The sequence below is a fragment of the Suricata suricatta genome, chromosome 14 (genome assembly GCF_006229205.1).
Source record: "Suricata suricatta isolate VVHF042 chromosome 14, meerkat_22Aug2017_6uvM2_HiC, whole genome shotgun sequence".
Lineage (NCBI taxonomy): Eukaryota > Metazoa > Chordata > Mammalia > Carnivora > Herpestidae > Suricata > Suricata suricatta.
The window spans coordinates 59,449,441-59,474,554 of NC_043713.1; the positions used below are offsets into that span (position 1 = coordinate 59,449,441).

The window sequence follows — 25,114 nt, forward strand, 5'->3', positions numbered from 1 at the left end:
CTAGCAAAGGCCTCCAGGCCACCCAGCCACCCCAGAGGCACAGGGTCTAGAGGCTCATGTGGTTTTAGGGCTACCCTGATTTGGGAACCCACTGAAAGACAGGGTGGGGGGTAGGGAGGAAGATGGTGAAGTATTGCCAGAAGGCGGACCGAATGATCCCAGAAACAAACCCTCTTCCTGCGTTGTTGGGGAGTCTATTCCGCTATGTTCGAGCTGACCTCAGACTAGCCGAGACTCTCCCAAGAGATTTGGCCCGGGTCTCTATTCGTTTTCCAGGGAAACGAAAACATGGCCAACTCCCAGACCACACACACCTGGTTTTGTTCACCCCAACTAGTGACAAGTGGGTGGAGGAAGGAAGACAAAGCACGAGTGTGTAAGGCAGCATTTTTTTCCCCACTCCCACCTCTTTTTACCATACCTAGTGGGAGGCTGACATCTGAGGCCTCTGTCACCTGCTTTAAGCTGCATGGCTGCAGTTTGGCGCTAGGCCTGCTCAGGGATGCGCCCTCCTTGGTGAGTCCACTCTCCCCTGGGCCGTTCTTGACATGTGATTCTGTCGTCAGCTTTACAGATTGTTCCTAAGTCTTCACAAGTCAGCAACTTGGAGGGTTTCTTGTGGGGATTAGTCACGAGTAGCCTTCACCACCCCCCGACCTCCAAAACAGCCCTTTCGGAAGAATTAAGTTTTTTCAAAAGCTTTCAGTTACTCATGCTTGATTATGATGTTAATGTTTAGCATAGCTGTATTGGTTTTAGTATATTTTTAAAGCATGTCATTTTCAAAAAGACAGTTTACTTTCATGTCCAGTTTTGAATGGAGACACTAATGTTTTTTAGTTCCCTTTTGTAAGGGAGTTTCCATCACACTGGTCATAACACCGAGAATACCTTCCCCTTTGAATTACTGTCTTATTTTCTGTGTCAAATAAGTGAAGCATTTTTGTTTTCCCTCCTGCCCTTCACCCCACAGCTGGAATTTGGAGTGATTTACCACTGCACAGAGGAGCGGCTGTACACGGGCCGGCGGGGCCAGGGCGCCTTCTGCAACGGCCAGCGACTCCGGGTCTCCGGGGAGACAGGTGGGGCTGCCTGCGGCTCATCTCTGCTCATTTCAGATTGAGAAATGCGAATGGAAAATGCCAGAATCACCATTCCCGGAGACGGTGCTGGGAATCTCCTGCTGAAGGTTCAATTTCTTTAGGGACACTGCGTCCCTGATGACCTGGAAATGGAGCCAGTTCTGAGTCTTAATGTTTTTGTGGATGTGGCCAGGAGCTCTAAATAGTCTCATTCTGTTTTACACTCACATCCTTCATCTTCAGTGCTCCGAGAGACCCAGTCACCAGTGTGGTGTGGTCTCTAGCAGTCCGCAGACGAGGGCAGGGTCAGAAGCATGCTCTGGCCCTCAGAGTGTCCGGGTAGATGTCAGTCACTCAGGTGTCACCAGGGTGACGTCCCCAGGTGCAGTCTGTGGCTCGTTGGGTGTAGACTGGCTGCAGTTGGCTTCAGGGTCCGTGAGAAGACAGTGGCCGTGGGGATGAGCCGTGGGAATACATGATGTCTCCACACACCACAGCTGTGTCACCATTGGTGTTACGCCGGAGGCAGAACCTCAAGGACATCCAGTAGCTTCTATAATGCATTTTTCTTAACAATAAGCCAGTTTAGGTTTTTTACGGGCTTTTCCGCCTTGCTCTCACAGTGATTCAATCTGTGACATTTTATCGCATTGTGGAACACATATTGTAGGGGCAGAAACAGAAGAAGAGCCACAACCTAGAAGCAGCTGGATTAGGAGACTTCGAAAGCTCCCTCATATCCATGTTTGAGCGTGAAAAGGTAGAAAAGCGCGGTGGCCGCTAACTTGGAACTTGGACATCTCTGCAGCGGGACGTCGCGAGGTGCCCTCCCTGTCACGGCTTCCATCTGTGGGTGTCAGCGCCCTGCCTTTCTTCATGGTCTCTAATTCGTCTACCTTTTCTTCCTCCCTGGATGGCGCCTCTGTGCCTAGATGGCCTCAGAGGCAATGAGAAGAGTGAGGGGTGGCCCTGCCCTCCCGCTGCTCCTCGCTGAGTCAGGCGAACGAGTTCTCCAGCTCTGATCTGCCCGAGGACAGCACCACTATCAGGGTGGTGCCTGGAGCCAGCAGCCTGGCCCACTGGGGAGACCAAAGGGGCTCCCTGAGGGGCCCCTGAGGGTCACGAGCATGCCCGGGGAAGGGAAATGTCACACAGAGCTTCAGACAGAAGTGGGACCAGCAGAACACACTAACCATTACTGCCTCTGAGTTGCAGAGAGATTCCAGAGCAGCCTCCAGCCTTGCCCCATGCCTCTCTCTCCCAGAAATGTTTTGTTTGGCTGTGTAAAAAGTAGCAGTAATTGTAGGTACACATGCCAAGAGGTAACCACTCAGGCCAAATTGTGTAGCTCAGTAGTGAGGAAGCATGTCATTAAACACGCTTACGTGAACTTTGCTCTATATTTGTTTGGTTAGAACACTCAGCTCCATTCACACACTTGGCTTCCTGGTCGGCTGCCTGCGTGGCTCAGTTGTGCATGACTACTTCATGTCCTCAGCGAGGCAGGGACGTGGGGTCACCTTTACATCTGGCCTGTCATCGGCCCTCCGGCCCCGCACAAACCCTGTCACATACCTCTGCAACACAGCTGGACTCGCCCTTTCTCTCAAAACTTCCCAGGGTCTGGAGCTCCCTTTTAAAAAATTCTAACTTACCAAGAGTCCAAAGTGCTGTTTTCAGTGCTGGTCATCTTGTTCTCATCAGGTGCTAGATTTCTGTGGAGGCGACAGAACAGTCGTCTGTTTCAGTCTCGATTCTGCCACCTTCAGTGTGAGAGCGAGCTGTCACTTAACCCCCCCAAACCTCCGTCCTCACATGGTAAGTGGGGTGGTGAGGACGGTTACTGAGGATTCAATACAGTTCTACAGAGAAAGAGCTCGGTAAAGTTCCCGGCACGGGATACCCAAAGATAAATGTCATTACTTTAGTCTTCGCACAAGATTATTAAAGCCCATTGTGAGGATCAGGGTGCATTTCTGGAGGAAACGAGAGACCCGCTGCTGATCTTCTCCTTCCCTTATTCCTATTACCTTTCCAGAATGGTTTCCATTCACAAAGTAAAAAAGCAAACAGAACCATATCAGACCGGATAAAGGATTAGACTGAGGCCATAGCTTCCTTAGTACCTTTTCCTTCACCTCCCACCATGCAGAATTTCAAACCTGTACAAAGTAGAAAAAGTACAGTGTGCCCACGTGACCCACCATGTGTCCAGTATTGTCCAGTCAGCCACCCCTGCTTCAGCCATACCCCCACCCAGTCCCCACCACCAAGAGCAAGTCCCTGATACAAATCCCACACTTAATATCACTTCCTAGTCAGTATGTATCTCCAATGATTCTTTAAAATGCATTAGCACGCATACCTCTAAAAATTATCAATTATTTCTAAAGTCATTAAATATCCAGTGTTCAAATTTCCAGTTGTCTCATCCTGTGGAAAACAGCTTTTCAAGGTTCCACTCAGTTTTCAGGACTCCTTGTGGCTCCTGGTCAGCCTTTGTCACTCGCTTTCTCCGTGGACAGATCTAGGAAGTTGTCTTTAAATAGGAAAAACATCATGAGTTCACACTGGTGTCTTCAGTTCATATTCATGACTACAAGGCTGTCTCCCTAACCCTTTGATCTGCGTCTCCTCTCCCCGTGCTGGACCCTGTATGCACAGTGACATGGGGAACGATACATTCAGTAATGTCACACGATCACTTTTCCTCTTATATCACAACACACAAAAGATACCAGTTTCTGAATAGCAGGTGGCACCTGTCAAGAAACTGTTCCCCAGAGCCCTTGGAAAGATGTTTTGCATTGGCTTTGTTTTGTCTTTTAGAGTCTACATAGTGGTTCTTTTCTCCCTGTGCTTATGAGGATAATCACTTAGATACATTCGCTGCACTTTGTTTTTCTTTTTTTTTTTTTTAATGTTTATATTTTGAGAGACAGAGAGACAGCATGAGTGGAGGAGGGGCACAGAGAGAGGGAGACAAAACCCAAAGCAGGCTCCAGGCTCTGAGCTGTCAGCACAGAGCCCGACTTGAGGCTTGAACTGACAAACCTGAGCCGAAGTCAGACCCTTAATTGACTGAGCCACCCAGGCACCCCTGCACTTTGTTTTTAATTTAGGAAGACTATCTTTTTAAAAATTGATTTTGTGTTGTAACTATGCAAAAAGCTACATTATTCCAAAGTCAAATCTATAAAACGAAGTGTATTCCAAGAGGTGTAGCTTCTGTCCTTGTCAGTCCTCTGTAAAGATCACCATTTAAAAAGTGATTCCATTGCTTATTTTAGGTGTATTTTTTTTTTTAATAAACAGCTGCTTTGTTTGCTTTTATTCACTGTCTTGATATAATTTTTGGTATTTAGGAAGGTTTCTAGTTTTATTTCAGTAATTTCCTTTATGTAAAAAAATGTGTCTATTTTACCCTAGTCCTCTCTTTTTGGGGTTATTGTCTTTTGGTCCTCTATTATCAGTAATAATACTTAAGTTAGCTTGTAACTCTTCCCCCGCCTCAGAATGTACTCCAGTACATGATTAAAACACGCCTTCTGCTCCGTTTCGACAAGGCCGTTGGCTAGCTCATTGTACTAGCCACACCCCCTCGTTGTCACCTTTCTCCCTCCGGACGGTTGTGCGTGTGTGGACAGGGCAGGCGGCCATGTGTGTGATGCTGTCACCCGAGAACTATCAGTTAGTGCATCGTCTTGGGTCCACATGTGTATCAGATGTGGCACCCCCACCCGTCCTGTGTGCTGGCATGTCTCCACTGCATGAAGCTCAGTGCAGCCGCATCTCACTATTCGATCCTATTCATACTACCAAAACAGTGATTGAAGTTCCCCAAGGAGCTTTCGTTTGTGTAAGTTATTCTGTTGGTATTTATGTATTTGAAACTTAAGCAGAAACTTTAAAACTACTTCTTAATTTATTTTTTAAAATAACTCATTACATGTTAACACGAGTAGTATATTTTTTATGAGAAACAACCATTTTTCCCAAAACCAGTTTTTCACGAGTGGCCTTGTGTTACATTTTTCCAAATCTCTTTACAATGTCTGGCTTAATAGAAGACAACTGGATTCTCCCATCTGCTTCCGTATTCAATCTGTTGTAATGTATTATCTTGATATATGAAGATCTAACTTTACACAGCTGCGTAGTTGGAAAAGGTGGGGAATATTTTAATAGACTTTCAGATAACTGGGGATATTCTTCAAAACTCACAAAATGATGATTTCTTAAAGGTTAGTTGCAATGTGCGATGTAGTGGCATATCGATGAGTTTTTTTGTACTCTGTGACCATGAAATCCACCGGGCAGGTCTCCTACTATGAAGAGATCTTTTGCTCATGAATGATTTTGTAATATCGTCCGTTGGTCATTTAGAAAATATGAGTTCACTGAGGTTTTCAAGCTCTTTTAAATGTTGACCTGTTGACTGATTTCATCTTAAAATACTAAGCAAGTTGTATTCATTAGTATCACTATTCTTACGAGAAATCTTTAAGTGTTGGGAAGGTGTCAAACTCTCCGTTGTAGATACAAGCCTTCCCAAATCCTCATTTCTGCTTCAGAGCTTGAACTGTATCATTGGCAGCCTTAGCAATGGGAGTGATGGGCTCACTGCCTTCCTCTTCCACAACATCTCCTCAACTCTGAATAGTGTTGTTGGTCTACGCCCTCCCCCATACTTCCCAGCTCATCATACAGAGGATTGAAAAGACATGTGCTTAGGTTGGAGACTTAATACAATTTGTAACTTTTGCAGCTTTTTCATTCTTAAGTAAAACCAACTCCTTTCCCCCCAGAATGTGAGTGTGGCAGAGAGGACTGCACTGACCACCAGAGCAGGGAACGCCCCGCCTGGCCCTGTCTACTCTGTGCAAATGTTAACCCAGTGAAAAAGGCAAATAATGCCGTAGTTTTATTATGAAGACTATTTTAACTGTGCGGACTCCTGGAAGAGTCTCAGGGACCACACTCCGAGAACTTCTCCAGTTGGTTTCTCAGGGAGGCCTCCTGGGAACAACATTCTCTTTGTTCTTATGTAGCGGCTTATCAGTGGCCTTTATACCTGGCGATCCATTCTTCTAGTAACAAAACACTTGGCTCACATTTTCTTGTGCTGAGTGTCTTAAATTGTCTTCCTTCTCTTCTGGCATAACCATGTTGCTGAGAAGTCTAAAGATGGTTTTGTTTTGTCTCCCTGATAAGGGAGTTCAGTTGTTTGCTTGAATGCCCAACAGATTTTTTTTCTTTTTCTTTCAAGTACAATAATTTTAATAGAGTATATCCCAGTGTTTGTTTTCAGTCAGTTTTCTAGGCACATCATGGTACACCCTTTCAATATATAGTTCCAAGTTCTTTTTTATTACAGTTTATTTACTTATTTTGAGAGAGAGTGGGGAGGGAGGGGCAGAGAGAGAGAGAGAGAGAGTGAGTGAGTCAGAAAGAGAGGGAGTGAGGGAGAGAATCCCAAGCAGGCTCCACACTGTCAGCGCAGAGCCCAGTGTGGAGCTCAGACTCATGAACCGTAAGATCATGACCTGATTAAGCAACAGGCGCCCCTCAAGTCCGATTTTTACATTCAGAAGAGTTTTTCTGAATTATAATTTTTAGTATTCATTTCCAAATTCTTTTGCTTTTCTTTAATCTTCTGGGGCTTCTGTTATAATTTTGTTGGGTCTTCTCTGCTTATCTTTTCTATTTGTTGCTTTCTCCTTCATCCTTTTTACTGGTTCCACCAATTATTTTTCACTTTCCATTTCTTATGAAGTACTACTTATTCTGTTTATTTATACTTTGTTCCTTCAGTTTTATTATTGCTGAAATGTTTTCTTCTCTAATTCATTCCTAAGTTGTATCCCCTCCACTTTCTAGTTAGGCTGGGTTTTTAAGGCATTATTTATTTATTTTATATAAAGTACTTCTGTTTTGTGGACAAATCTTTCAGTCCTTGATTAACTGGAGAGATGTTGTTCTTGTTACTCTTTTTTTCAGGTAAGTGTGTGTGGGATTCTCCCATCATTCTTTTTAATTACTTATTTCTGCTTGAAATCTGTATTCCTGAAATGGGGAAGGGCTTGTGGAAGGTGGGGGTGGGGTGAGTTCAGGACATTTTTGGTAATTTTGTAGCTCTAGAGTTCTCTCTTCTGTTGTTTTTGTCAAGTGATCAAAAACTTGGCTTTACCATAGGTTAGTTTGTTTTTGTTTTTTGGTTTTGGGGGGTTTTTTTTGGTGTGTGTGTGTGTGTGTGTGTGTGTGTGTGTGTGTGGCTTTGTTCTCCTTAACTGTTCCCTGGATCTTCTCTTTCCTTCACTTCTGTTATTCCTGTCTAGTGAATTTGGAGTTTACTCCCAGAGCTGGCTCCTTCCCATAAGATGTCCTGGTAAGTCAGTTATGAGAGGTCATAGGGCTGGTGGCTCCGCCCCCTTCAGCCCTTATCAGGTGCCTGGTGCCAGGGACCCTAGAACTGGTGTGTGCACGGCCCCTTGGCGCACCCTTCTCTCACCTTGGCCCACGATGGCTTCCAGGGAGTGGCTCCTGGGCCCACAGATGCTCCCTGCTTCTTTCTTCCTCTGGATGCCACCTGGTCTTGTAGCTGTTGGCTTGCCCCACCTACTTGTATTTTGGGGTTTGGATGCACCTTGTGGATATAGTTTTTTGTAGATGATGTCAACAGTTTTGCTTTCTTCTCTCCTAGTTTGCTTGGCTTCAAGTTCCAACCCTGTGCCCATGGAGCCCCCTTTCCCCACACTCTGCCTCTTCCCAGCCCCCACTCAACCACCAACCTCGCATCTGTCTAGTACTTACGTTTTTAAGTAAAATAAAACTTTGTTTTCATATGAGTAGCTCTTAATGGTTTATAAGAAGTCTGAAAGAATTAGGACACATGTGTAAAAATACCTGCTGTTCTAAAGCCGCTTGTAATCACGGGGGATTTTTCCCAGACTTTAAAGCATACTCTCCTCCCTCTCCGTGAGTACATATTTCTCCGTATCAGATGAATTCTCCCGCCTTTAAGTTGTAAAATTCCTCGTAAGGCAGCAATTTCTGTGATACACGGGGTATTTTAACCTTATTCAACCAGAACACGGTTTTCAAACTATTGGAAGTCTATTAATGGACAATTTTCTTCACCCTAAAATCTGTTTGTTCAAAAAGTATATGGAGATGCCCTTCTTCAAAATGTATTGGATTTTTTTTATCATGGTAAATATATAGAACATAAAATTGTCATTTTAAAGTGTGTAAATCAGTGGCATTAATTACATTTACAGTGTTTTCCCACCATCACCACCATGTTTCCAAAATTTTTATCTCTTCAAATGAAACTCTGTACCCTTTAAGTACTAACTCCTCATTCCCCCCACACATATACCCTTGAAGTCACAGAATGTTTTAAATTACAAAATATACACAGAGCTTTTGATTGAGCTAAAATATTATGGTAAATATAGGGTAAAGGATAATAAAATGCAAAAATCATAGTGATTATGGGTAACGAGTTAGAAGTAACCATACTATAAAGCGATGTTAAGTAGAGGGGATGATTTTATCTGCGTTAAAACTGTAGAAAGCATTTTGCCTGTAGGTGGCAGCCCTCAGGCTTCCTTTTTCCTTGTTCTTCACTTCATTTGGGAAAAAATGTTTTAGGAAGAGTGAGAAAGAATGGATACGTTGCAAGTAGAAGAAGGGGAAAGAACTGTATACAGTGATATCTCTCCACAAATTTAGAAACTATGGGAAGAAATGCATTCTTTCACATAATCACTGGACAAGCTTGAGTGTAAGTCTGGGCCTCACCACTAAGGGCCACATGACCGCGTGCTCGGTTTCTCTCTCTGTGAAACAAGGGCAGCAGTGAGATAGTGAATGTCATAGAGAAATAGAAGCATAAATGTGTCACAGATGTAATAGAGGAACAGAGGCATAAATGGAAAGTGTTTGGCATGAGCCTGAGAGATTTAGAGCTTGGTAAATATGAGCTACTGTTTCCACACTTTGCTTAGTTTTCCTTTTGTGAAATAGCCTTGTGGCACTTAGTCTGAAACCCTCCCGCACTTCCTGCACCAACCCTGCACTTGGGGTATCCGCTTGTCTGGGCTGGTCCTCTGGGGACTTCACCACTCACCCCACAGCCAGCCCATCCCTCTGATGAGGACAGATTGGGCTAGGCCTTGGCCCGAGCAAGTCATCCTTTTTTTTAATGAGGTATAATAGCCATGTAGCATTATATTAGTTTTGGGTGTACATCATGACTCAACGTTTGTGTATATTACAAAATGATCACCACAGCGAGTCCAGATGACATCCAAGTGGTCACATCTTATGGACCTGATTAAAAGTGGGCGTTTATCTCCCCATTCAGATTGTGTGGCTTTCTGGTTCCTGCAGGAAATTCGTCAATGTCTTCCTCAGTATCCTCCCAGGATGGCTGAAATCCTGGAGCCAGGAAATGCCCTGAATGCAGGGATATTATTCTCTTGATCTTGGCTCTCTGAGAAAATCACTCTTGAAGTGTAACCGTGGAGTAAGGGATTCCTGTTCGGCTCTGGAAAATAGTATAGGGTCTCTGTGCAGAGGGGATGCTGGTACTACTGATACAGCTTTTGGGGGGGACAGTTTGAAAAAGATTTTCAAAATCTTAAATATGCATACTCCTTGATTCAGAAATCCCACTTTAAAAAAAAACTTTTTTTGAGAGCATGAGCCAGGAAGAGGGGCAGAGAGAGAGAGAGAGAGAGAATCTTGAGCAGGCTCCACCCTCAGCTCAGCATGAGCCTGATGCGGGGCTCAATCCCATGACCCCAGGATCATGACCTTGGCCAAAATCAAGAGTCAGATGCTCAGCCAACTGTGCCACCCAGATGCCGCCAGAAATCCCTCTTCTGTCATCCTATCCTGAAAACACTATCAACGTTGGTGCACAAACCTATAGAGAAAAAGAGATAGCGTTGTTTATAACAACAGGATTTGAGAATGCTTATCTGTGGGGGATGGTTGAGCCAATAGCAGTTCTTCTGTGGGAATAAATGTAGTCCTTACAAGTACAGAATGATGGAAAAGATGTACGTGATGTATTGTTTTATCAAAAGAGCAAGGAACAGAATGGACTATTTTTGAAAATACAGGGTCTGGAGTACCTGAGTGGCTCAGTCAGGTGAGCATCTGAGTCTTGATTTCAGCTCAGGTCATGATCTCGGGGTCATGGGATCCAGCCCCACGTTGGGCTCCGTGCGCTGCGGACCCTGCTTAAGATTCTCTCGTTCTGCCACTGGTACTCTTTCCCTATCCTTTGTCTCTCTCTCTCTCTCTTTAAAAACATAAAAATAAAAAAAGAATGCAGTGTCCCTGTGTGGGTGTGTTTAAGATTTGAAATCCGATAAGGAAATTAGGGGCAAGATCAGGTCTCCTCTCAGACCACTCATTCTTTTTAATTTAACAGTCCTGGGGCACCTGGGTCGCTCAGTCAGTTAAGTGTCCGACTTTGGCTCAGGTCATGATCTCATGGTTTGTGAGTTCAAGCCCCGCATTGGGCTCTGTGCTGACAGCTCAGAGCCTGCAGCCTGCTTCAGATGCTGTGTCTTCCTTCCTCTCTACTCCTTTCCTACTCATGCTCTGTCTCTCTCTCTCTCTCTCAAAAAATAAATAAACATTAAAAAACATTTAACAGTCACTTCCCAAATTTTGATATGTTATCTTTCAAGAGTGTTTTTTTATGGGTGCCTGGGTGGCTCTATCAGTTCAGCATGTGACTTCCGCTCAGGTCATGATCTCATGGTTTATGAGTTCAAGCCCTACACAGGGCTCTGTGCTGACAGCTCAGAGCCTGGAGCCTGCTTCAGATTCTGTGTCTCCCTCTCTCTCTGACCGTTCCCCCCCACTTACATTCTGTGTCTAACTCTCTCCCAAAAATGAACATTAAAAAATTTTTAAAAAGACTGTTTTTAACAAAAATATTTATCATTCAAGATTTTATCCCCCCTCCCCGCCAGTGCTGTTATACATAGCTATTAGAGTCTTACAGCAGCCAACCAAATTCTACGTAACTCAAGTATTCCTCCCATAGGTTTAGAAGTGCTACTTACTTAACAAATCAGCTCAAACAAGACTTTTACCAATGTTTCTCTAATGCTGGTGTTTGAGGAAAAGTGCTCATTGTTTCCGTGACTATTTATTGAGTACCTGCTGTGTGCCTTGTTCAGTTGATAATGTTTTCTCCAAAAGAAGTCTTCTTTCCTGCCTCTGGGGAAAACACCGGTTCAGTTTGCAGCTCAGGGAGGGATTTAGGAGGTAAGCTCGGGCAGTGACCTGTCCACGGGGATCCTGGAGCCCCCTGGCCCCATGGCCCCTCATTTTGGGGAGGGCCCTTCACGCGCACTGGACGCTGGGGAGGCGTGTCATTAGCTCAGCTTTGGTGCTGAGTGTGCCTGGCAGGGAGTGACTCAGACCTCTCCAAGGCAGGTAGCTTTGGTGTTGAGCCAAGCAATGTTCAGGAAGTGTTTAAAGTAGAAAATGAGAGCCTCCAGTTTAGTTTAAGAAAAGAGAAAATGGATATAGAGTCTGTCTGAGAGGAGGTGGCCCTTTCATGGCCATCTGGGTCCTCAGAGACTGTAGGTGTCGACCTAGGGTTGGGCCCTGGGGTGACATAACTTGTGTAGCGTGTTCTTCCTCCAGCTCACAGAGAGGCTTTGTTCCGTTATCTGAATGAAGACACCTGGTGCGGCTGACTGCTCAGCCCACAGGCCTGACCAGACACAACAAGGCTGCACTTGGTTGTGTTTGGGCGCACAACAAAGCAAAAACAAACCGCTTGTGACAACCTACCTGTGCCCAGGCACGTCCCCTGGCACCCACGGGCCAGCTTCCTACTCCTGTCACAGGAGCCGTGGGGTTGGCCCGAGCTCCTCGCCACTCCACACTGGGGTGACCGTACAGCCCCTGCGTCGGCCCTCACGCCCCGTGGGGTTTCTCCTGAGAACTCCCTTTCCAAAGACATCCTGCTCTCTCCACAGGGATGCTAGTTCCACGTCCGTGATCAGAGCAGTTAGAGAGAGGTTTCTAAAGACAGATTTATTTGACAAAGCTTTTTTGGCATCATTTTATTTTTATTTATGATTGAATGATGGTGATTTTCATTAGCCACCTGAATGTTCCAGGTTCTTCATGCTAACGATCCCTGTAAAGAGAGAGACCTGCAAATCTGCTCCCTCTGAAATCTGAAACCAGAAGCAGCCTTAAAGGAGTGAAGAGATAGTCAGGTGTGGGTTTTGTTGACCTCCCTTCACCGTGTCTTTGCGTTGCTGCACAGCTATCAGAAAAACGTCACAGCGTAAACCACGTGATGGATGGTACTTGTTCTGAGAGGGAAGGAGAGGCTGATATTTGAGGTTTGCTTCAGAGGGAACCCCACGTATTCAGTTAGAACCAAGACTTGATTTTTCTGATCATGCGGCGTTCTTTCTACTGCAGATATCTCCAAAGCCTTGGTGCTAACGGAAATCGGCCCCAAACGTGACCCTGCCACTCTGAAACTGTTCCTGAGCAACATGGAGAGGTTACTCCACGCCAAAGCTCATGGGTATGACTCTTCAGTCCCCAGACCATCCTGGAGCCAAAGGGGAAAGTGCCAAGCACACAGCCTTGCTCACAGCTCCCCAGGGACAGAAGAAAAGATCCCGAGTGATGGGAGGCGGCCCACATGCACCCCCTGTGGAGGCTGGGAGAGCCATGTGACGCTCCCTCTGCCAGGGTGCTAGGTGTGCTACTCATGCGGTCAGCTGTTAGGAAACCAGCTGGGGACCTTTGTCCCAGAGGCCAGTGACTGATCTCAAGCCACACAACCAGTGAAGCCTGTGTGGGCTTAGAGCCCTTCATAAATGACACCACCCCAGCAAACATTTAGGGAAAATGAATCTTAAGTCCAAGTGCATCTTCTCCCATCTCTCGCCCTCCCTAGGTCTGCCCCGTACCTGCTAGCCACACGAGGTGATTTCGGTTTAAGTTCAGTGAAGACGAGTTCTTCCGTCGCACTAGCCACATCTCAGGTGCTCAGCAGCCACAGGTGGCTAGTAGTTTCCATGTTTGCAGAGCTTTTCCGTCCTCACAGAAAGCTCTCTTGGATGGCACTGCTCTGCACCACATATCTTGAATCTAGAGAGTATATTGGAGCAGCCTGTGGCTCATTGTAATGACTGGGACTGTCCATCAGAGGGTTGACTTTGGATGATTTCAGCTATTTAAAAGAAATTTGACTTGTGCAGTGCCACTCACGGGAACCTTTGCCCTCTTCCCTCTCATCCAGGGTCCGAGTGATCGGGAGCTCCACCTTGGCACTCTGCCACCTGGCCTCGGGGGCTGCAGATGCTTATTACCAGTTTGGCCTGCACTGCTGGGACTTGGCGGCTGCCACGGTCATCATCAGAGAAGCAGGTGGCATCGTGATGGACACTTCAGGTGAGCCCCTCTGACCCTCAACCTGCTGTCAATCCCCAGGGGAATGACAGCAGACTAGACCCAGTAATACCACGAGACCCAGTGTCTCCCAGTCCAGACCTGGTAATGCCACCAGACCTAACGTCCTCCAGACTAGACCAAGTACCATTGGACCCAGTGTCCCCCAGATTGGACCAAGTACCACCACCAGACCAAATGTCCCCCCTACTTCCACAGAGTCTATTGATGAGAGACCATGTGAAGACTTTGGAAGAACAGTGGGCTAGTGCCTTCTCAGCTTTCCTGCCTTCCTACTCTATGCCACTAGACATGAAAAGAGACCCCAGGAGCAGGATATGGCCAGATAGGAAGAGCATCACCACTGTACACTTACATAACATTTGATGGTTTTCTAGCATACACATTCTGACCCCACCAAATGCTGTGAGATAGGCAGAGTAAGCATCATGCTCCCCACTCTATGAAGAGGAGGCTAGCAGCCGCCTCCACCCCCACACCCTGTAGCCCCACATGGTCAACATGGTGTACAGCATGAGCACCCTGTGAGGTTTTTAGGAGAATAGACTCAAAAAGGTGACTTGTTCCTTCTACTTCAAGGTCATTGTGTCCCAGGGACTGACCCCCTGGGGGTGAATCCTATAACATCTCTGCCCCCATAACTCCACTTAGCTTCAGGCAGACCCCTCATCTGACATTTACAAATAAGGAGTCTGAGACCAGCTGAATCCTTGTAGATCCCTTTCTCTAGCTTTTTAGTCACGACCTGTTAGCCAGCCTGCAGCAGGTCACTGCCCAGACAGGCCACGCTCAGACCTGCTGAGTCAGGACTTCCATCCATCATATGAAGCCCCCGGTGCCACCCGTGCAGCAGACATTTAAGAATCGCTCTCCGCTGAGGCGGTCTAACCGATCGTGTGAACCTCAGTCCTGATGGCTGGACCTTAGCCTCCGAATAGAGGCTCAACAGCCTCAACTGTTCCCTTCCTGGGGCAGCAGAGGGGCTGCTGAGAGGCTGCACCCCTGCTTTGGCCAGGCTCATGTCTAGACCTCCCTGTTTGGTCCCGCCTCCAGCTTGGCCCGGGACCTTGGTTTTCCCTGGGGCATTTGTGTGCTGAGTTGCCATTTGGGACTTTTCTGCCCACTCCAGTAACTCAGGCACCCTCTCTCCTCTCTCTGTCCTCAGGTGGACCTCTCGACCTCATGTCGTGCAGAGTGGTGGCTGCGGGCACTCGAGAAATGGCGACGCTCATAGCTCAGGCCTTACAAACGATTAACTATGGGCGGGATGATGAGAAGTGAAAGGGAGCAGAGGGGCAGAGAAGTGTGACCCAAGGACCAGACCCTCCCGGGCACGCTGAGGCCGGCGGCGAGCCCCGGGACGAAGCTGCCCCCAGCAGCCTGCACACGCCAGATGTCTCCGACCACCCCTAAGGGGGGGTGTTTTACTAAAGTATGTGGCTTTCTGGTTAAATCCACGTCTTTCACTGGGATTCCGGTGTTTAGCTGGTGTCTCTCTTTAATCTCACATAGCCTTTATCAGGTTAGTACACATTCTTCAATCAGGGCCAAATCCCACATCTTGTGTGACATACATATTGAAAATTGAGTCTTGATTTTTTTTCCTCCAGAGTGTAAATCTCAGGTAATAAGGCTTTAGAACTGCTGATGAAGCAGACTTGTTCTCAGGCCCTCCCCCGTGGTACTTCAGAACGCAATAAATCACAATAACGGCACTCTGCTTATCTGTTTCCCTCCGCACGTGTGTCTCCTGTTTCCCCAAACAGCCCACAGTGCCCACAGCTGTAGGTCCAGGCTCTTCAGGGAAGTTCACTTATTAAAGCCTCAAGGTGGCGGTGTTTGTTGTCTGTCTGCTGCTTTTGAAAAGCACTGTGAAAACTACCTTAGCAATTACCATGGGTTAATAGATAAAGTGAGCCATACAGACGTCTTAGGAATTTATTTGAGCAAAAAACAACTCAAATGAGGCAAGCACCAAAGCAGAAGTGGTGAGAAGTGCTCTGTCCACAGGAGCTGGGGAGACACTGTTCTAGAGAAAAGGTAAAAGGAAATTCTCAGTTGGGGGTAGCTTAAAACCTCTTCGGCTGTTTGTGATGAGTTGTCCTTAGGTTCATTCTTGTAACCTTAAGGTATTTACAGGCTTACATTTTGGTTTGCTCATGCGGGTGCTATGGCATTAGAGCCACCTCAGTCCAATGGCCTCCTTTTTAACTGATATAACAAGCCCCCCTTTTGGTTATCCTGTCGTACATGAAAGATTACCCAAAACTTCGGTATTAGCGCCTCTCTGTCGTCATCAGAGTTAAATCGCTCTCGTCTCCCTGTGAAACTCCCAGGTCATGATGTCAGATCTGTGGAAGAATTGCATTTGCTGTTTTTCCCAGTGTTGAGCTTGTCTCTTGTCCCCACCCACACTGAGAGCGTCCGCTGTCCCGACGGCCGCAGCACGCACGAAGACCTTGGAGAGAACACTCACACCAGACTGACCGCGATACTAAGAGGAGGATAATACCAAGCGACTGAAGTGTGCTCCTAGCTGTGGCCCCCAGGAACCAAACCAGTAGCTATCAAATACATCAAAGAATGTGCCAGAATCAACCTGTATAAGCTGAGGAGCGTGTTTGTTAATGTCTTGTATTGGAGTTTTAAAAAACCAGAGGTGTCGGCCCAGGTACAGCAGGAAGTATTTGCTGTGGCGCAGACTCCCCGAACAAGCAATCTAAAGCAGTTCTGTTATCGGGGCGCCTGTGTGGCTCAGTTGGTTAAGCATCTGACTTCGGCTCAGGTCATGATCTCACAGTTTCAAGAGTTTGTGCCCTGCGTTGGGCTCTGTGCTGACAGCTTGGAGTCTGGAGCCTGCTTCAGATTCTGTCTCCCTCTTTCTCTGTTCCCCACTGCTTGCACTCTGTCTGTCTCCCTCTCAAAAATAAATAAAGATGAAAACAAAAAATTTTTAAATGGCAATGTCATGGGGCGCCTGGGTGGCTCATTTGGTTAAGCATCCAGCTTCGGCTCAGGTCATAGTCACACCATTCCGAGTGTGAGCTCTGCATCAGGCTCTGTATGGACAGCTCAGAGCCTAGAGCCTGTTTTTGGATTCTGTGTCCCTCTCTGTCTCTGCCCCTCCCATGCTCGTGCTCTGTTTCTCTTTTAAAAATGAATAAACATTTTTTAAAAAATTTAAAGCAATTCCATTATCTAAAACCACTTCAGCAGGAGAGCCCATAGGGACTTCTGTTGTGCAGCCATGGCATAAGCAGTAGACTCAGCAGTGGTTAAGGGTAAGTTTCTAATCATACTTTTGTTTGTAATAACTCCAAGCCAAGGAAGAAGGGAACTTCCAAATGATGTTCCTCCAGACGGGTTAATGGTTGCTAGTGAACTTCTCTTTGGTAAATTCAGAGGAGTGGAACAATGTGGAGTTTTCTGAGGTATTATGAAGGGACAGTGGGACAGTACTTACAGCAAGGGCGCATTGTCCTTACATCCTCCAGACAACGAGCTGCCGAAGCATGGAGGCCACTCCCCAAAGCTCCATGTGTAAAGGTGCGTGTAGGCCTCGCTCAAGTATTAGCGTTCATGGACCCATTGCTCCGTATAGAGGTGTCCGCATCATTCATCCAAGACTTCAATACTGTATCATCACATACTGAAAGACCACCCAAATGTATGGGCCTAACGGCAAGCCTACAAATGGTCCGGTTGACACCGGCTGGCCTGTAGCATCTTTTATATGTGGTTTTGGTGGCTCTTGCTATCCCCTTCCAGGATTGGATAAACTGAGACCAGAAACATGGATATGTAGATCTGGCACTCTGACTTTATAAAAGGGGCCTGCAAAACAGTGGCAGCATACAGCGGCCTTCAGGATTTTCTTCACATCTTGGATTCCCCTTGATTCATGTCAATATTCCCTTTGACGTCATGGTTCAGCATGACAAATCCAGCAGTTAGTTTAGTTTCCTGCAGTAGCTATTGTTTGTGAAATCCTGTCTTCCTCTCCATTAACAGACCGAAAAGGCAGATAGCAAATAAGCAAAGGGATAAAGGTTTCATACGGAAGATGAAGATTGGACCCATGATCTTGGAGAGCTGTTCACCTCAAGCTGTTATATGCTTCTGAGGAGGATCCTCTGTGGTCCGTTTTAATTTCACATCTCTGGCTGGTATACAGTTCCAAGAGTCTGGAGGAGCCCTTTCAACTAGGAGCTGCAGCCCCAGGGTTGAAATCCCTGAAGTTGGGCTACCATCTGGGTAGTGAGGAGAACCTGGTGTGGTCCCTTCCAGTGAGGTTCATGGGCAGTCTTTCTTAGGTGTTGTTTCCAGAATACCTACTTTCCAGGTTCTGAGTTGTGGAAGGTTCAGCCAGCTGTAATAAGGCCATGGAAAGCTTCCTTTTCCTGGTGGCAGTAAAATGCATTAAAGCTTAATAGTACTGAGTCATGTCTGAATTTATGAGTATAGTAGACCCATGATTCTATCATCAAAAGCGTAGGTCTAACTGTTTCATGAGATGTTAATTTGTGCTTTCCCATAAGTGCTGATCTAACTGTCATCAAAACCAATGGTAGACCTTTTGGCCAGGGCAGTCCAGTTAATTCTGCTAATTTAGCTAGCTTCAGGTTTAAGATACCATTTTTTCATTCAACTTCACCAGATGACTGAGGATGGTAAGGATGATAGTAATGCCACTGTTTAAAAGCAACGCCTTATTTGTTTAATTATTTGCCTAGAGAAATGAGTTCCCCATCCCAGGAGATCTCTCTGAGGGATACAGATATCTTTTCTAAAAGTTTCTTAGCCATGGTTGTGGCATCAGCCTTTCTGCATGAGAAGGCTTCAGTCCATCTTGAGAAAATACAAATAATTACAAGGACATATCAATAACCCATTGTAGGAGCAATTGAGTGAAATCTACTTGTGGATATTCAAATGGCCCAGTAGGTGGTGGGAATGCTCCATCAAATGAGCCAACATAACAGTCTTTCCAGGGTTAGAGACCTTGCTCCTAAACCAATTTTGCGACTTTGGAACACTCACCCACCAATTCTTTTTTATAATTTGGGTCATTTTTTCTGTGCCATGATGGGTTGCAGAATACAAAGCTTCTAGTAATAGCCATTTTAAGAGCTCAGGAAGAACCAGGAGGCCATCTGGGCCCTCAGTGTGTCTTCTAATATTAAATTTGTAACCTTGGTCTCAACATTTGTTGTTCTAGTTCAGGTGCCTGATTTTGTCTTTTATATAGATTATCATAAATAATTTGGTTAGAGTCAATCTTAACAGACTTCATTCAAGTTGTATATTGGAAGAGCTTTAGTGCTGGCTGACTTAGCATGGAAGTCTGCTAGAGCATTTCCCTGATACTCAGGCTCTGTTTTGTAGTATGAACTTCATTTTTAATAATTCCAATTCAGTTAGGCACTAGAATGGCAGAGAGTTCATTTACTCAGAGCCCAGTTTTGATTAGGGTTCTGCTAGAAGTGAGGAATTCTCTCTGTTTCCATAAGGTCAGAGACCACCCCAAAGACATGTGTTATTGGTATAAGTGTTTACTGATGTTTCGTTGGGTAGCCAACAAGCCTGAGCGAGGGCATGTGACTGCTGGTTACAGAGACTCAAAATGGGGAAGGTTTCCTTTCGGGAATTACCTAGCATATCCTGCTAGATACCTCCCTTCTGCATTCTTAGCATAGGACCCATTGACAAGGAGTATCAAATCGAGGCTTTCTAATGAATTGTCCTATAAGTCATGTGAAGGGTCAGTAACTGTGACACCACATGTACACCTTTGTGGGGCTCTGTGCCATCGCCAGGCCAGGGCAGCAGGGTTGAGTGAGTCACAGCACTTAAGACAGAGGTTAGAAGATAGAAGGAGAAGGCTCTCACAAGATGCTCATCTACGTGCTCAAAGTGTTGAGTCTGATCAGGGTGTATTAGACTCTGAGCAGCGTGAGGTATTTGCAGTATTAAGTCATCTCCAAAAGCAGCTCAGCCAAGGCTTCCCCCAGCTTCATCACTGTGGCTCCCACTTCCCCACAGTATGGATGTGCTCTGGCTGCTGGGTCTGACTGTAAGCTGTGCTCGGCAGTAGGACTGTGTTTTCCTCCATTCTTTTGGGCTAGAATTCCCTCCTGTGGACAAATAAGGTGAAAGGTTTAGTATAATTTGGGAGCCCTGGGGCTGGAGTTTGTTGCAGAGTTGATTTTAGTTGGCTAAAGGCTTATTTCATGATTCTCCTCCCAGGATAAGGGCTCGGGAATTGGGAATTGAGTTCCCTGTAAGCTCATACAGAGGAGATGCAATCAGAAAAATGTGGAGCCCAAGATCTACAATCCTGCAAGTCCAAGAAATTGTCATTAGTTGGTAGTGCTGGGGAAGTTTGGGGTGGTCTTTATTCTTTCAGGTGAGAGGGAAATGCCTTCTACATTCAAACCGTGTCCCTAGATAGCGGGCCTTCTTTTTTGAGAATTGGAGTTTTTTCTTAGAAGCCTAATGGGCTTTACAACCTGATTGCTGCAACAGTAAATTGAGCCTGTTTCTGAGTCTTCCCTTGTAAGGGAACACCGCAATAAGGCATCTACATATCGATAAATGTAACATTACCAGGATGTAAGGTCTTGATATAAAACCTGTGAAAAACAGGATGGGGCTTCACTATAATCCAGGTATTTTGTTGATTTTTTTCCAAGTGAAGACGAGTAAATATTGATTCTCACTGTCAGCTGGGAGACTAAAGAAAGCAGAGCAAAGATCTACCACCATGAACCACTTTGAGTCTGCAGTTGCATTAGATAACAAGGTGTTAAGATTTGGAACACAGGGAAGCTGAATAGCTCAGTTTTACTAATTACATGCAGATCCTGGACGCGTCTCCAGCCTTGTCCATTTGGTCTTTTAATGGGTCAGATCGGAGCATTCAGGGGACTAGTGCATGGGGTTCTAAGTCTTTGCTTAATTAAGTCTTCTCAGTTAGAGAGAGCCCTTCAGTAGCTTTTGGTCTTAGCCAATATTGAGACAATTTTGGCAGAGGTTCAGAATGATCTATTAGGATTTTTATGGGTTCAGTGCTCTTAATTTTGCCTTTGTTGGTTGAGGAAAAAGCTTCTAGGCAGGCAGGCAATTCTGAGCGATCAGAGCTTTCACATTTTCAAGTCTCGAATTCATCAAGTCCTGCTTGCAGAGACCAGAGCAACTCAGGTCATTTCTCCTTCTGAGATAAATTGTATATGATCCCTCAATTTATTTATTTTTTATGTTTTTAGCTTTTATTTAAACATCTGTCAGCACAAAGCCCGACGTGGGGCTTGAACCTATGAACCAGGAGATCATGACCTGAGCTGAAGTCAGATGCTTACTGACTAAGTCACCCAGGCTCCCCTCTGACCCCTCAATTTAGAAAGCTTATCTTATCCCAACAGGTTTGCTGGGGCAGGACCATGAAGAGGGAACGTATAGTCCTGGAAATGGCCCTAATATTATCTGGACTGGTTTAGATACAGCTACCCTTTGAATTTGGTTAGAAACCACCATTACAGAAATATTTTCTTTATTCTGAGGGATTTGCTATTTTATGAAACTAGTATTTATTGTTGATAAAGTTTAATGAAGACCCACCAATACTGTACAGGATTCTCTACTGATTTTTTTTTATATTTATTTATTTATTTGGGAGTGCACATGTGAGAGCTGGGGAGGAGCAGAAAGAGAGAGAGAGAGGGAGATAGAGAATCCCGATCAGGCTCCACACCATCAGCACAGAGCACAACGTGGGGCTTGATCTCACGAACTGTGAGTTCATGACCTGAGCCGAAATTAAGAGTTGGACACTTAATCGACAGCCATCTAGGACCTTCTCCATTAATTTTTAACTTGCTAATTTAGAGGTATCATGAGGAGCAATTTACTGGAGAACCCCTTGGAAATCCTGGTCAATGCTGGTAATTATTTTGACAGTAAAATTTTTAAAGACTTCCCCCATGGAAAAACAGGGTGGATTAATAGGTGGATGTCTACAAAACAATGGGCTCAGCAGGGGGCATTCCTTTTTCCAGTGCCCTGATTGTTTACAGTGAAGGAAGACGTTTAGGGACAGGAATATTCCTGAGTTCTTGGTTCTGGCTTGAAAGGAGTACGAGGAGGTCCTCAGCTCTGGGAGCTGTTGTAACTCTAGCGCCACAAGTTTATTGGCTCTTTGAATAATATCTTGGCCCTAAGGTTTTTTCAAAATGTTTAGCTAGGAATCGGGCACCTGCGTGGCTCAGTTGGTGGAGCATCTGACTTCAGCTCAGGTCATGATCTCATGGTTTCTGGATTTGAGCTCCACGTCGGGCTCTGTGCTGACAGCTCAGGGCCTGGAGCCCGCTTTGGACTCTGTGTCTCCCTCTCTCTCTCCCTCTCCCCTGCTCACACTCTCTCTGTCTCTCTGTATCTGTCTCTCTTTCTCTCTCTCTCAAAAATAAACATTTAAAAAATTATTTTTAAATGTTTAGTTAGGGCTGTTAATTCAGCAAGAAGGGCCACTGCCCAATCCAGTTTGTGCCTCTTTAATACGCTACTTTTAGGCTGGAGCCCTGTAACAAATAAGGCATTCAGGGCATTTTTTGTGCCTGCATCTCATGAAGAAGGAACAGAATGTTTCACACAAAAAGGTTTCCAGTCTTGTCTGTAGTCCGAGACTGTGGTTCGTTCTTTTTTGTTTGCAAGATCCTATGATGGAGACCAGTTTTGAAGAAGTGCCTTATCAGGACTTTCAAGTAGGTTTTTTATAATGCATTTTGGTCCATCCCTGGCAGAGCAATTGTATATGGGTATTTATTTAGTACTGTTCCTAGCAAATTCCCATTCGGCTTAATGCACCCATTTCCTAATGCCATATGAATAAATCAGTAGAGATTCAAGTGTTATGCCCAGATTTTTAATATCATCCCCCAAACCAGAAACCGCCAGGGAGACTGAGTCATGCATGCAAAAGCAAAGGGCTTTATTATTAGTTTAGGCTGGCCGAGCCTAAACTCGGGCTCACAGACTTTACCAGTGCAGTGGATCCCTGCTGAGAGCCCCGAACAAAACCGGGTAGGGCCTTTATGGGTTAGGGAAGGGGGAGTTACAGGAAATTGTGACACAGGTACAGGGGTCCAATCACTATTGCCTATCAATATTGGCAGTAACTTTCACCATACATTGGTACTTTTGGTGGGAGCCGATCACAACATTTAGAGTACTGACCAATCACAGAGTGGGCCCAGGACCCTCACATAGGGCGTGACTAGCCTTCTAGGCCGCCCTTAGAAATGTTAAGGGTGTTAGCTGGCCTTTCCTGATTGAGTGTTACAAGGGTGGTCCCTTCTGCCTTGGGCAATGTGTGCCCTTCTATTGTCTCATGGAGTCAGTTTGATTCAGACCTGCCTGCGTCCTTACACAGGAACCCCAGATCATAAGCTCCAATCAGAACTCCAAATTCCTCAGGGTACCTGGCTGGCTCAGTTGGTAGAACATGCAGCTTTTGATCTTGGGCTTGTGAGTGCAAGCCTCATTTTGGATGTATCAGGAGAAACTTAACAGAGGACCATGGGGAGGGGAAGGGGGAAAAAAGAGGGAGAGGGAGGCAAATCATGAGAGACTCTTGAATACTGAGAACAAACTGAGGGCTGAAGGGGGAGGGGGAAAGGGGAAGAGGGGTGATGGACACGGAGGAGGGCACTTGTGGGGAAGGGTGTTATATGGAAACCAACTTGGCAATAAACTATAAATAAAAATAAGTAAATAAATAATTTAAAAATAAAAAATAAAAATAAATATTTTAAAAATAAAATAAAATCTTTAAAAAAAATTTCCACATTCCTCATAAAATTTTTGAGGACTCCTTTAGAGTTTGGAGAATCTTTGATAATGGCCCTAGTTCAGCCCTTGACCTTGGAGAAAAGTGGTTACATCTGGTATTCCAGGCTCTGCAGAGAATCTCACTTTAAAAGGCATTGATTTAGGGGCACCTGAGTGGCTCAGTTGAGCATCCAAGTCTTGACTTTGGCTCTGGCCATGATCCCAGGGTACTGGGATTGAACCGCGCATTGGGCTCCATGCTGAGTGTGGAGCAGCTTAAGATTCTCTCTCTCTCTCTCTCTCTCTCTCTCTCTCTCTCTCTCTCTCTCTCTCTCCCCACATACACTACCTCCCCCCTCTTCTGCCCCTCTCTCCCGCCCTCTTCTGCCTCTCTCTCCTGCTTGCTCACTCGCTCGTGCTCTCTTGCGCGCACAGTCTCTCTCGAATAAAAAAATTTTAAAGGCATTGGTTTAACCTCTAGCTCATCTTCACAGTGGAAATTGAGTGAAGGGATTTGTAGATTCAGAATATTTGGGGAGGGGAAGGTACAGGGAAGAAACACTCAGACAAGTTAGTCAGTGTGCACTTCTTTTTAGAATCACCACCATTATTGCTTAAGCTTTTCATTTGCCTTTTAAAGAAACATTTTTTGATTCATTTAGTTGCTTAGGAGAGTTTGCATACCAATAAAAAAATGCATGCCTTTGTTTTGGGAAAATTTGGAACTTTCTTTTCTCTAGAGCATTTCATAAATAGATATGCTTATCTAGGTTAAAATTCTCAACTGTGACATCCATAATTCAAGATGATCTTGGATACATATAGGTAACCAGGGTTCCCAGATGGAGTCCCAGATTGTTTGGACTCAGAGGCACCCATTTTTCTCTTCACACCACCTTTTTCCATGAGACTTCGGTCTGGACCCAGTCCAGCTTAAGTTGGACCTAGTCTGCCCCTGGACCTGGTGTGGTTTCTTCTTTTTTAAGTCAGCTAATCCAAACCCAGTCTGGAAAAAGAATGCTCAAATAAATTTAAGGAGCTCTTTAAAAAAAATTTTTTTTTAACATTTATTTTTAAGAAAGACATAGCACAAGCAGGAGAGGAACGGAGAGAGAGAGGGAGACACAGGACCCGAAGCAGGCTCCAGGCTCTCCACTATCAGCACAGAGCCTGATGTGAGGCTGGAACCCATGAACCATGAGATCATGACCTGAGCCAAAGTCAGTCACTTAACCACTGAGCTACCCAGGTGCCCCTCAGGGAGCTCTTTTAAATGTGAAAACTGCAGAACTTCCCCTCATCCTCGAGACACAATGAGTAAGCAGTGAGCTCACTGGGTTCTGCTGGCGCTTGTGCTTGGTGGCCGCTTGCCATGGAGGGGCGGAGCTTCACCTTTGGATCATACTTCTGACACCAGAACTGTTAAAAGTTAAACCGAGGTGTGTTAAAATTTTAGAGGAGTTTATTGGAGCAAAAATGGATTCCAACCAAGCAGTACCAAACCAGAAGTGGTTAGGAGAGCTCCACTGGCAGGAGCTGGGTGGGAACTTTTACAGGGAAAAGGCAGAAGCAAAGTGAGGAGATACTGACTATAGCATAAGGCCCAGGTGGCTGTTTGTGAGTGGTTGCCCTTAGGTTTCTCTTTTGTAATCTTGAGTCAATTACAGGCTTAGACGTCGGTTTGCTTACGTAGGTGCCCTGGCATTACAGCCACCTAGTCTGATGGCCTCCTT

General features: G+C 45.6%; 1 protein-coding gene across 1 annotated transcript in view; it reads left to right on the forward strand.

The window, feature by feature from the left end:
* Nucleotides 1-15,283, forward strand: part of IMPA2 (inositol monophosphatase 2) — a 41,269-nt gene extending 25,986 nt beyond the window's left edge. The window contains exons 5-8 of the mRNA XM_029922438.1: nt 974-1,082; nt 12,558-12,666; nt 13,390-13,541; nt 14,725-15,283. Of these exons, the coding sequence (XP_029778298.1) occupies nt 974-1,082; nt 12,558-12,666; nt 13,390-13,541; nt 14,725-14,840 (486 nt within the window). The 3' untranslated portion in view covers nt 14,841-15,283. The remainder of the gene's footprint in view (nt 1-973; nt 1,083-12,557; nt 12,667-13,389; nt 13,542-14,724) is intronic.
* Nucleotides 15,284-25,114: the final 9,831 nt, after the last annotated feature.